This window comes from Rissa tridactyla, chromosome 22 (assembly GCF_028500815.1).
Source record: "Rissa tridactyla isolate bRisTri1 chromosome 22, bRisTri1.patW.cur.20221130, whole genome shotgun sequence".
NCBI lineage: Eukaryota > Metazoa > Chordata > Aves > Charadriiformes > Laridae > Rissa > Rissa tridactyla.
The window spans coordinates 3,739,197-3,752,158 of NC_071487.1; the positions used below are offsets into that span (position 1 = coordinate 3,739,197).

The 12,962-nt window shown below is 51.1% G+C and overlaps 1 protein-coding gene across 3 annotated transcripts in view; it reads right to left on the bottom strand.

Moving 5' to 3' along the window:
* Positions 1 to 12,962, bottom strand: part of FBN3 (fibrillin 3) — a 119,476-nt gene that overhangs the window by 40,406 nt on the left and 66,108 nt on the right. For all 3 annotated transcript variants that reach the window (XM_054182291.1, XM_054182292.1, XM_054182290.1), the window contains exons 10-14: positions 6,055 to 6,207; positions 5,202 to 5,399; positions 4,150 to 4,293; positions 2,106 to 2,225; positions 257 to 382 (exon numbers count right to left, since the gene is read on the bottom strand). In XM_054182291.1, the coding sequence (XP_054038266.1) occupies positions 257 to 382; positions 2,106 to 2,225; positions 4,150 to 4,293; positions 5,202 to 5,399; positions 6,055 to 6,207 (741 nt within the window). The remainder of the gene's footprint in view (positions 1 to 256; positions 383 to 2,105; positions 2,226 to 4,149; positions 4,294 to 5,201; positions 5,400 to 6,054; positions 6,208 to 12,962) is intronic.

Consider the following 12,962-nt stretch of genomic DNA (forward strand, 5'->3'; position numbering starts at 1 on the left):
ACAGGCTGCCAGAGAACATCCTGCTTCCAAACCCAGTCCTGCTCATGCTCCTGGAGCCCAAAACCTACAGGAGCACTCCAGAAGCACCAGCACCCTTATAAAACCACCTTCCTATTTCAGTCCTCTCATTTTAAGATGTACATTGCCCTAGAGATGAAGCGAGTACTGCAGAGATGAGAGTAACCACCAATCCCTGGGGAGGACGTAGCCTCAGCTCAGTCCCAACCTCCCCACGGCACATCAGGGAATAACTCACCAACGCAGTTCTTGCCATCGGGGGTGATTTCAAAGCCAGCGTTGCAGATACACTGGAAGCTGCCATCGGTGTTAACGCAGCGGCCGTTCCTACACATCACTCCATTCATGATGCACTCATCAATATCTGGCAGGGAAAGAAACATCAGGAAGTAGCAGCAGGTGGAGGAAGAAGCAGTTGCAGCTTAATCTGCTCCATGAGAAAACCAGGCAAGTGCTCTCAGACGCTCGGAGTGTGCCCTGCTCCGGGATCACACTCTTCCCTTCTGCACAAACTACAGGCGATGGAAAAAATGTGGAAAAAGCTTTCTGCATGCTCTGGAAGCAGCAAGACATTTGTGAGGTTAAAGCTCTGGGAGCTCAGACCCTCCACGATGTCTTTGTCAACTGCCCCAGATGTCCCCTCTGCAGCTCAAATTGCCCTGGGGCTGTCCAAGTCCGTGGCAGACAGCAAAAGCCCTCAGACCGACAGCCACGGACTCGGGCGAGCCACAGAGATGTGGCCCCCATGCCTCAGCAAAATGAATTCCAGGACAGAAGGTGGGGTACGGTGGGACTGAAGGACGGCAGCAGGGGAGGTGCTCTGCTGCACATCAAGAACACGGTGTCCACTCGCTCTGGGAGACACTGAATGCCTTCGGGGAAAGACGAAAGAAGAAAGGCTGAGGACTATCTCAGGCAGGGGGTTGTTACTGACCCTTTGTCAAGACCAGGGGAAGACAGGACGAGCTATTTTACGAGCAAATTACAGAAATCCACTAGTCTGGCCCCAGCAGCAAAGGACGATCCCCACACTTTGTAGACTTCTGCTCACGTGGAGAAGTTTGCTTGAGAGCAGCCCGGCAGAAAAAGGTCTGACCCACAGACGAAATGGGGTGGCCCCGCACAGAAGGAAACCTCCTTTTTGGGCGATATCAACAGAAGAGCTCCGGGACAGCTTCTTGTCCTGACAGCTAGAGAGGTCACAGCTGAAGAATGACATCCCATTTTTGGCACCACACATTAGAAAAGATAAAGACAAAATGGAGGAAGTTGGGAAGATAAAAACCAGGACAATGAGAACCTTAGAAACACTATCAATGAGCGGAGATTGAGAGACTTGCAGTTGTTTAGTCTAGAAGGGAGATGACAGCAGGGTTACAAGTTGCAGTTTCCCAACATGTAAGTGTTGTAAAGGAGACAGCGATGAACCAATTTTCACAGCCAGAAAAAGAACTACAAGAAGAATTCAGCTTAAAAGATTTAGTGTGGAAATTAGGAAAGTCTTTCACATTGTCAGGCAATTGGGGGGTCCTTTGGAAACCCCTTCATCAGAAGCCACTCCACAGAAAAAAAAAATATAAAAAAAATCAAAAGTCAGGCACTGACAGAGAAATCTGCTTTTGCTTCTTGTTCGCGTGGGATGTCACCTTCCCATCATTCTTTTTTAGCAGTCCCTCCCCCAGCACCCCATCTTGCTGCGAGACACTGACAGAACAACTTTGCTAGAAATCAGAATCCATATAAACATTCCTCAAAACCCTATCTTTTGTCAGAGCAAAATGCTGTAATCTTTAGATGGAGTTCTGCTCTTGAAAAGCACTCTAAGTAAGTTCCTTAATTGCCGCTAGCTCGTTTTAAGGTAAAGGCAGGCAGAGGAAACCTCTCCTGGACAGATTTCAGGACGCTGCTGGCAGCTCAACTAAGTTGCTGGGAAACCCCATCACCCACCTGGCTGGGAGGTTGTTTGGTGCTGGGGACTCCTCACTCTCTTTCCCCTTTACAACCATTTTCCTTTGGTGCCTAGGCCTCCGCTGACACTCTGCGGCAGGCCGCGTCCTCCCAAAAAGAGAGAGAGAGAACAGACTTACCGATGCAAGCCTGCTTTGTGGGGGTGCTCTGGAAGCCTTCGTGACACTTGCAGTGGTAGGAGCCAGGTGTGTTCACGCAGTCGCCGTGCACGCAGGGGCTGCTGGAGCACTCATCCACATCTGCAAGAAGAAAAGCCTAACCCCGTGAGTCACCATTATACACAGGGAGCTACCGGGACAGGAAACAACGGCTGCCTCCTGCGAGCTGCTGAGCCCGTCCTTTCCACTCCAGTGCTCAGCATCCTGACAGCATGGCCAGAAGGCCCCTCCGGATGGCATCTCTTCCCTCAAGGGAATCAACTGCACCACTCAGCCTGGTGCCATCTCCAAACTTGCTGAGGGTACACTCAATCCCATTATCTACATCATTGATGAAGATATTAAATAGTATTGGTCACAGTACCAATAGTATCGGTCCCTTCGATACTCCAATAGGTGTCCCTATCGGACACCACTCATTACAAGTTTCCACTTTGACACTGAACCATTGACTGTAACTCTTTGGACACACAGAATCACAGAATGTCAGGGTTGGAAGGGACCTCTGGAGATCATCTCCTCCAAGCCCCGGCCACAGCAGGGTCACCCACAGCAGGTGGCACAGGAACGCGTCCAGGCGGGCTTGGAATGTCTCCAGAGACGGAGACTCCCCCACCTCTCTGGGCAGCCTGTGCCAGGGCTCTGCCACCCTCACAGCAAAGAAGTTCCTCCTCGTCTTGAGATGGAACTTCCCATGGGCAAGTTTGTGCCCGTTACCCCTTGTCCTGTCCCCGGGCACCACTGAGAAGAGCCTGGCCCCATCCTCCTGACACCCCCCCTTTCAGTATTTATAAGCGTTGATAAGATCGCCCTCAGTCATCTTTTTTCCAGACTGAAGAGACCCAAATCCTTCAGTCTTTATTCATCAGAGAGGTGTTCCAGTGCCCTCACCATCTTCCTAGCCCTCCAGCCAATTCCTTATCCATCCAACAGTCCATCCACCAAACCCATATCACCCCGATTTAGAGGTAAAAATGTGTTAGGGAACTATAGCAAAGGCCTTACAAGAAGTCCACGTAGATGATATCCGTAACTCTTCTCTTTTTCACTGATGCAGTCACTCTGTTATCAAAGGCCACTACGTTACTCAGGCACAATTTGCCCTTGATGTTGGCTGTCTCCATCCTCTATGAGTTTCATACCTTTCCTTCTGAACAGTTTATAGCCATCCATTGCAGCGCTCCAGTCATGCAATTAGACCCACCACATTTCAGTGTGGCGTTCTAGCTGCAGAGCGGCTTCCAACCCCTCCTGTTTGTTACCCACGCTGTATGCGTTGGTATAGAGGCACCTCACCTGGGCTTTCCACCCTCTCACCTTTTTAGAGGAACACACCCTAATTCCTCTCAAGCATTTCACAGGTGTTTCCCTGTTGCTTCCTAATACATCAGTAGCCCCTGGCTCTTCTCTGTTGCTCAAAATTCCATCCCCTTCTCCCACTAAATTTGGTTTAAAGGTCTCCTTATAAGTCTGGCTCCATTCTTGGTGAAGACCTTCTTGCTCAACTTGATCAGGTGAATCTCAGAAAAAATAGCCTGCTTATTTATAAAATTATAATTCCTTTGAAAGATGCCATCCTTCAAATTCTAATTCCCTGGAGACCTCAAGCTTCTGAGTAGGCTGGCACAGCTACCAGCTAGCCGGGGTGACCCTGGGGGCCGCAGCCTACGCCTGCAGGGCAAGCAGAGCAGGCAGCAGCCCGGGAACTGGCAGACTGCCTGGGGTCCGGTTCTATGGGGCTTCCCACAGTGTGAACTGGCTACCGCTAAGCCAATGGCAAAGTTGTGGCTACCAGAGTTGTCACCCCGGGTGCTCCTTGCAGGGCAGACATATCCCCTCCATCACGCTGCTTCGTTACTGGACACAAGCCCTCTATCTCCAGCCTCCTGGGGGGAGCTCTGACTGGGATGGGGGCTGTCGGGGCAGCAGCTCGAGGTGCTGTTAGGAGCAGGCGTGGGGCATGGTTGGAGCTGGCGCGTGTGCGTGTCAAGCAGAGCCTACTCACCAATGCACTCTCCGCGCACGTCCTGCTTGTAGCCCATGTTGCACTCGCAGCGGTAGCTGGACGGGGTGGGGATACAGCGTCCGTTCAGGCAGAGGTTAGTGAAATGCTTGCAGATGTCGATGGTCTGATTCAAAGTGGCGGTTCCTGGAAAACACAGAGATGGCATCAGGTAGAGGATTACAGCTCCTTCCATTGTCCCCAGGAAGCAGGGTCAGTAAGTCATAGAATCATAGAATCGTCTCGGTTGGAAGGGACCCTTCAGATCATTGAGTCCAACCATCAACCTAACACTGCCAAAACCACCACTAACACATGTCCCTAAGTACCACGTCTACCCGTCTATCAAATACCTCCAGGGATGGCGATCCCATCACTTCCCTGGGCAGCCTGTTCCACTGTTGGATAACCCTTTTGGTGAAGAAATTTTTCCTAATATCCAAACACCGTGATGGATCAGCGATGCTCCTGGGCCCTGAACAGCCATGGGGCTGCAGACACAAACTCAGCCACCTCAGAAATCTCTGCAGGGTGCTGCAGTATCTGGCATGGCCCTACCCCACTGACACGCACAAAGATGGCCCAGCCTCTCAGAAGCAAGGTGGGAATCAACATTCATTGACATCCAGTGCGTTTTCACAGGCTTCAGCCCTCAGCAAGGAGCTATACAGGGATGCACAGGAGATGGGTGTCCAAAGTGGTGGGAAAACCAGTTTTGTTTCGAGGAGGCAGAGGGAGAGGCGGTGACGTGAAAGCTTCATTCCTATTCGGTAATTAGAAAGATATTCTGCACTGGAGCGAGCCTCGGCTCCCCTGCTCTGCCAGCAGACGCTGTTTGATCTGCTTCTGGGCTCAGCATCCTGCACAGCATTAGTGTCACATCCCATCGCTCCCCCCGTGTCAAAATAAACCTCGTAGCTGGCCGAGAGCACGGGCGCTTTGCTCATGTGTGCACAGCTCGGAGAAGCGGGCCGGCACGCAGGCGGAAAGGCTGCCCGTGTTCTGAGACAGGCAGCCAAATCGGGTCAGCACAGTAAGAAAGTAATTTTAATTACCAATGCTTGAACTTCCTGGGCCCATTCCAGGCAGACCTGGGATCCCGCCTTGTCCATTTGCCCCATTTGGTCCGATGCCTCCGGGCCCGTTGAGTCCCGGCCCAACACCATTGGGCCCGAATCCAGGAATTCCTGGAAAGCTCCCAGGGAACCCTGGCACGACTGGGAGTCCTTCGATGCAAAGCCTGCGGTACTCATCTGAAACAAAACAGCTGCCTTAGTGCTTTTCCAAGAGTTCCTGAATCCCCCTCCCGTCTCTGCCAGAGAAGAGAGGGATGGAGATGTACCGGCAGGGAGCAAAGAGGGTGGGTGCTGATGGGAACAGGGCAGATGGGTGAGGAGGGCTTTAACACCCTCCACTCTGGAGCAGATGATGAGACACAGCTTGCCAAGGTGTTTGGCAACAGCTTCTCGGGGTGCGTGGGACCGCTGGCACCGTGGGCTCCCTTCACGCAGGAGAAAACAGGACACAGGAGGGGGCCAGCCACGGTAAAGCTCTGCCCTGCTCAGAGCCGGTGATGAAAGAAGAGAGGCAGAGAGATAGATCTACAGCGCTGTGCCTCCCTCAAGGCCTCCTGCGGCCTCGGCTCACCCTCATTTGGCCCCAAGGTTCAATTATGGTGGGAGCCAAAGAGAGCTGAAGGGGTAGGAGGAAAGGGATAAATTCTTGCCTTGGCTGAACTCATCTGGCTCAACTTCAGATGAGACCCAGGCAGGAGAGCCAGCATCCCCATGTGACCTTTGCCTCTGTGTTACACTGACGATTCTCCACGTCAAGCCTGGGGTACCACTAGGGCTACCAGAGCCACCAGTTGGCCCAGCAGCAGGTGGAGGTCCTTTGTGTAGCACTTACCAGACCCCCGGACAGGGCACATCTCTGGAGTCTGGCCAATGGCCCAGCAACGCCCTGAGTCACAGCAGCACTGCATCTTGGTGTACTGGCCAGGGAGGTCCCCAGCACAGCGGCCCCCAATCAGAGCAGAGAAACACGTCCCAATCCGCTGGTCTGCAGAGAGGGAGAGGAGAAGGAGACACATTCACAACACGTTATCACCATACTCTTGGTCAGGTCCTGAGTGCCTATTCCCAATGGTGTCTCTTCTGGCTGTCCAACGTCCCAGTCTGACCTCCTGTTCTGCCTCATCCTCCCAGATCATGAGGTTCTCCAGCACCTCCATCTGGAGCACAACAAGGCTGTAGGGCCAGGCCTTATTCCCCAGTATTAGATCTCACATTCCCATTTAGGCTCCTAAATACCCGAAGCAGCCTGACCAAGCCAGAAACAGGCAGTAGTTGGGCAATGCCTCTCCATTGGATTCTCCACTGGGAGCTGCCTTCCTTGCCCTGCAGGAAGGACAAGCTGACCCAGCAGATTCTGGCTGAATTCACGGAGCAGAAAAGAGATGAGATCCCTCACCTCATCGCATGTTTCCTCACCGTCCCAAAGAAATATTTACAGGTATCTCCCTCCTCTCACTAGAGCTTCCGTGCTGATAAGAGATGTCAGGGATGGGTGCCCCCACTGACCCAACACACCAGCTGGGAGAGGGAGCAGACTATGGGGAGGTGGTCTGCAGGAGACCACTGCAAAGGTTGACACTTCCACTACTGGACAGCCTGACAAATGGGGACAGGTGGGGACAGGTATGGGGACAGATAAACTCTTCTGGACTAAATACATTATTCAACAAAATTGCATCTGATGTCAGAGCCTGTCTTGCTGCTTTGGATTACATTCGTGACCAAGGGTTGGCCATCAGTGCCAATGTAACTGCACAACAGGCCCTTGAACTTGGCCACATGGAATGGCAGTGTCTTCTCCTCTCTTGGGCTGTTGGACCCAGCATGGTATATTTTCCTCTAACTCCTGCCACTAAAAACACTTCCCTGTGATAAAAACAATCCAGCGCTGCCTGCTACTATTTTGAGGGTTCCCAGACAGCAAGCGGGCATTCCCCAGCCGTTCCTGCTCTGGGCTGAAGCTTTGGCTGCAGTAGTCCTTTCCCAAGGTGGTCGGCTATCTCCTACACCACTTTGGTCAGGCTGGGGACCCAGGTACAACCCTTCCAGTGTCAGTCAGTGATCTCCAATGCTGTGCTAAGCAAGGACCTTTCCACAGCCACTGCTGTCCAGTGTGGTCCTGCTCACCTCAGGCCTGGCAAGGACCTGCCTCTCCTTCCCATGGCAAATGTCCCACGTCCCAGGCTTCCCATGAGGACGCATCCCCTGCCAGCTCCCTGCGGTCCCAGCACCTCTCGCTAAACAAACGGAGCTGTTCCCAATTCCACATCCCTCCAGCCTGATCACTCCCATTCCCAGTGGATGCCTGTTTCAGGTCATGGGTTCGTTCCCACAGCCTGGACTGAGCTGGGAGGAGAACGAGCCCTGGATGGTGGTCAAAGTCCACGAGCCTGGCCAAAGCCACAGACACCGAGCCTGGCACCGGTGTTAGGTGTGTGTGGCTTCTGGACAAGGCCCAGGAGACTGAGGGTCTTTCACATGTCTAGCAGGCTCCGTCTGGCACCAAGTCCTCTAGGAAAACCTGGAATCTTCCACTCATTCATCTCCCGTTCTTGTTTCTCAAGTAAATTAATGAGGGGGAAAGTCTAGTCTGATTTGTCATCTGTGCCTCTAGACTGACATTAGCCAGCAGGCTGACACTTTCCTGAAATATAATTGAAATTAATTGCATGGAGCTGTTTGATCTGCGGGCTGTGGTTACATTTCTTCCCTAATCACAGCTCAGTGACTTGCAGAGGACAGTGACCCCATTTAAAGCCAGGGTGATTAAACCAGCAGGTCCTTTCTCAGCTCCATCCCTGCCGCCATTCTGCAGCACTGAGTTCAGCATGAACTATTCCCTTTTCCCAAGCTTCCTCCACCAAAGAGACTTGCGGAAAGAAAGAGAGACCAGGAGAAGGGAAACTCGAGTGTGGGGATTGAACGCAACACTGGATTAGCTCCTAATCCTCATGAAGTACAAGCCACGTGGGTGTTTGGGTCATCCCATGGCCTGGGTCCCTGGCAAGTGGCAAGGGGACAGGAGCAAAGCTCATGTCTTTGCAGTTTTCAGCAGCTTCTGGAGTGTAGAAGAGGGCCATGTTTCCACAGCACATTGACAGGTTGATGTTCCGTAGCATCTTGTACTCCAGAAAGAAGCTGCTCTCTGAACACGCCAGGACAGGACAGTGCGGCCATTTGGAGAAGCTGCAGCTCAAACCCTTGGTGGCAGTTGAGGGTTGAGCTTAAATGAACTTCTAGATTTGAGTGTGGTAGTTTGGAATAAACCCTTTGGGCATCAGAGAGGACAGATCCCACCCGGCTCCTTCCATTCTCCTGTGGGATGCTTGCTGTCCCAAAAAGCTGTGATACACGGCAACAGCCAGGCAGTTAATGGGCAAGGAGTGATTTGGAGAACGCAACCTCTCTCCCCACAGACAGACATGTGCTGACAAGTTTGACAAGGTAGGGAGGTCACAGCAGTTTGTGTAAGGGAGGGAATGGTCCAGCCCTTATTCATCTGGACAAACGTTTATTAAATTCAGCTGTCTTTGCTGTAGTTTGTAATAATCTCTCTCAGAAATGAAGGGCAGAACTAATTGAAAACTCATCTGGAGCTGCCTTGGGCAGAGAGAGGGGCGGATGGAAAGAACAGTGGGTCCCTGCAGTCCCTCTGTGACCTCCTGCAGGACCACCCACACGCTGGAGGTAGGAGCACAAAGCCGTTGCGGTTTTGTTCTGCCTTCTTCTCCAGCTGTTAAGGGAACAGGTTTGCACAATAACCTCAGTAAATCAGAAATGCTGCAGGCGAGAACGGAGGTAAAATTCCACATGAGATTAGCCAGCGCACAGAGGTGGGGGATAGAGCCACAGGTCTGTCAGAGATCTCTGGTTCAGAGAGGCTGTGGAGGCTTTAGAAGGTCCTGCCAGGAGCCGTGGAGCAGGAGACTGAGTTTGGCCTCCTTACAATAGTGGCACAGGAGGGACTCCAAGCTGGACCTTGCTGCTGGGCTCTGGCAGAGTCTGCACCCATCTGCTGGGCCGTGATGCCCTGAGGCGTGCGTCCTGATGCCCAGGAGAAGCCCCACACCAGGAGCTGCACCCTCTGAGTGACTATCCAGCACAGTGACTATCCAGCACAGTCAATCTCTATCTTCCCTTTCAATGCGGACATCCAAGATCTGCTGTGCACCTACAAGGGATCTTGGAATTTTCATCCTGATGAAAACCTGGTTTGTTTCTTAGGTGGTGGGGTAGGGGCAGGGAGAGACGGGAGGAACAGAAAGTGCGGAGAGAACTTTATTTCTCTCGCTTTGTGTCTTGTCACGTACAGAAACTGAGAAGCTCAAGTGACCAAACCCAAACAAACCAGTGGTTGCAAAAGTCAGTTGGCTCTGACTACAGAGGACCTGAGGGCTATTAGCTCAGCAGGGAGCCACAACAGAGAAGCAAGTAGCCAAAGGTCTCTCCACCCAACATGCCCAATGGTGCTCGGTTTGTAAGGAAGAAGGGCGCAAAAGGAGCCTCACACTGTGGTGAGGACACTCAGTCTAGACGTATGAATGCCATCCTATGTTCTCTGTTTCTGGAGAACTGACCGATTTCATTCTTGTCTGGGTAATATTAAGCTAGACGGTGGTGTCTGTCTCATTGAAGAGTCACGGCAGAACGAAGCCACAAAGCATCCCTCTGGGCACGGCTCCCAGCAAAGTGCAATATCCACGGCACACCTTGGCCACCAAAGCTTCCGCAGGGGGGTGCAGTGCACCTGGGATGGCTGTTATTGCAGCACAGTTTCTTTGCTGGTAAGCGCTATAATAAATTCACTCCCTCCCTGGCTGTTCGCTCTTCTCCAAATTCACCTCCCAGCTCAACTGCTATAAGGTTGAGGTATAAATGCATCCCTGAAATGATCTGATAAAAAATTATCCTCTCTAGGGGAAATGTTTTACAGTCCAGCTCCCGGCACAGGTTCGCACTGGCGTTCCAGAAACCACAGAGCCTATCTGCACCCTCTGGTCCCTGAAGATCATTGAATCATAGAGTTGTTAGGGTTGGAAGGGACCTTAAATATCATCTAGTTCCAACCCCCCTGCCCTGGGCAGGGACACCTCCCACTAGATCAGGTTGCTCAGAGCCCCGTCCAGCCTGGCCTTAAAAACTTCCAGGGATGGGGCTTCCACCACCTCTCTGGGCAACCTGTTCCAGTGTCTCACCACCCTCATGGTGAGGAACTTCTCCCTAACGTCCAGTCTGAATCGACCCATCTCTAGTTTTAATCCATGCCCTCTAGTCCTACCAAGATGTCCAGGCCAAGCTCTGCTTGGCAGCACTCCCAGCTCCCTCGATGCCTTGGGGTCCTTCCCCAGCTCCTTATCAATCTATTTTGAGCCTACAACCCTCACACCGCTTCCCTTTTGTCATTTCTTGCCCTCATAAATATTATCTCCTCATATTTTCTTTTTCCTCTTGCTCTTTCCTTTCCTGGAGAATGATCAAAGCGGGCAAAAAGGGTTCTCCAGGCAGGTGAGGTCCTCAGGAACACGCTCACAGCCTTCTCTGAGCCCAGCACTTTGCAACAATGAGCAGGATCTCGCCCTAGCTGGAACTTTAGGCAGTAAATCTGCTGATGTTGCCCAAGGAGAGATAAGACCCAAATCTCTCAGCGCTTTGCTGCAGCATCAAGGAAAAAGAGCAAAGAAAGCAACGTGCAGGAGTGCTGACTTGCAATGAACACGGAAATGCATCTGAAAGGCCATTTTTCTCATGTGAAAATTATTCTTTTAAGCTGTTGTTGAAAAGCAACCCATTGTACCTAAAAAGAAAAAAAAAAAAACGCAACTCACAGCCTGTGGGAGCAGATCCTTCTGCTGCCGGCACAACACTGAGCCTGTCTTTTACAAGCATAAATGAATGAAACTGTTATGAACATGTGTGGAACTGGATTCTTTCTGTCAAGCACAGGTGGCTGAATCATTCAATAAATGTTCATTTCAAACTATGACGGACTTTCTCCAGCTACGCTGCTGTTTGCATTTTACTGAGGAAGGCAGCGAAAGCAGCTAATGAGATTTGGGATCAAGTCAAGCTCCGTGTCTTGCTGTTTCAGCTGCAAAAACTACAGGAGATTATTCAAATGCAATAAAAAGGTGTTTACTTTACCAAAAAGGGAGGGGAAAGGGATGGGAATACATCAAGGCTGCCACCATAAAGCCTCCGCGTACCCAGCGCTGGTGCCCCATGATATACGAGACACTGCGGTCGCTTCCAGTCTAAACATCTGGGAGGTGGCAGTGTGACAATCTCTTCTGCTCCCTCCTGATGCTGTTTGTGCTTTAAGGGTGGCCACATTATTTATTAATTTCCAATTTTACAAACTATGGATTTGATTTATTTCAGAGGATGTAAATTGTGGCCTCGGACTACCATAAAGTCTCAAAACGAGCAGTAAGACCCCCTCAAACGATAGAAGCGGGGTTTGCAAGACACGGATCCTGAGGCAACACCACCCCAACGGTAACTGTGCATTTTGCCAGAAAAAATATTATCTGTCCCAAAACGTGACAGCACACTCGCAGCATATATTAGCTCAGGGAAATGGCTAGAGCATGATGTATTGAGTTCAGATGCAGTCATAGTCCACTGCAGCTAACTAAGCTTTGGACTATTTTTAAATTTGGGCTTTCTAATTTTATTTGGTTTTCATTTCTTGAAGCACTCGGTTTCAAGGAAAGTGGAGAAATGTCCATATGACTCATCCGACAGGCGTCACGCCCCTCCGGGCTTAGGGCAGGGTCTGGGAAACAGGGAGGAAAAGAATTTCATTCTCATTAAAATCTATCGGATTCCCAAACAAGGTGACTCGCACGTTATACCTCACAACATTTTTCTTTCCGGAACTAGAACATGATTCATTTTTACTCCAGGTTCTGTGGATATAAAAGAATATGGAATTTTTTTTTTTTTCTATATGAATTTCCAGGACTTTCAACAGAAAGCTGTACCTGACATTTTCCATAACACTAACAGTGATCTTTGCCTTTTCCGTCACAGTTCCTCTTTACAAATCCTCGCATCCTCGCCTTTGTAAAGGCGAATGAACTTTCCGATCAGTGAGACAAACCCTGGGATTCATTTTGGCTAAATTGCCCCTGCTGAGAGCAAGTAAACAGAGCGCCGATCTATTTATCGCAGAAACTGTTGTCTGTTACAAAGAGAAATGGACCATCAAATATTTACAAGGCTTGGAAAGGAATTTTGATCTGTTAAACATGCAAGATTCACTCCAGGCTCTGCAATCGGGAGGCAGGAGAGCTCGTCCGCCCGGGGAAGGCTCGCCTGGAGTCAGGCCAGTTCTGGGAAGCTTTGAAATACAGACACCTGGAGCCAAACTGAGCCGGGGGGGTGAACAGGTACGTCAGAGCCGGTGGAGCAGCACACACCAGCCCCACCAAGCCCTTCATGCAGTCTGCAGGATGGGGACTGCAGGAGTGGTGATTTCCATACGAGCCGGGGAGTCATTGTGTTGCCAGAAATCACAGAATCGTAGAACAGATAGCGGGGCGGTCCCTTCTCCCCCGAAACAAGTGACGGGACAAGTTATGGAGATGGAGAAAGCCCTGGTCTGCAACAGCATCAAAACCTGTGACCAGGACAGACCGTGTCAGCCATGGCACATGCACGGACACCGCATGGAAAAGAACATTTCCCAGCTACTGCAGGAACAACGTGCCCTTTGATTTACAAATCTGCTCATCACCA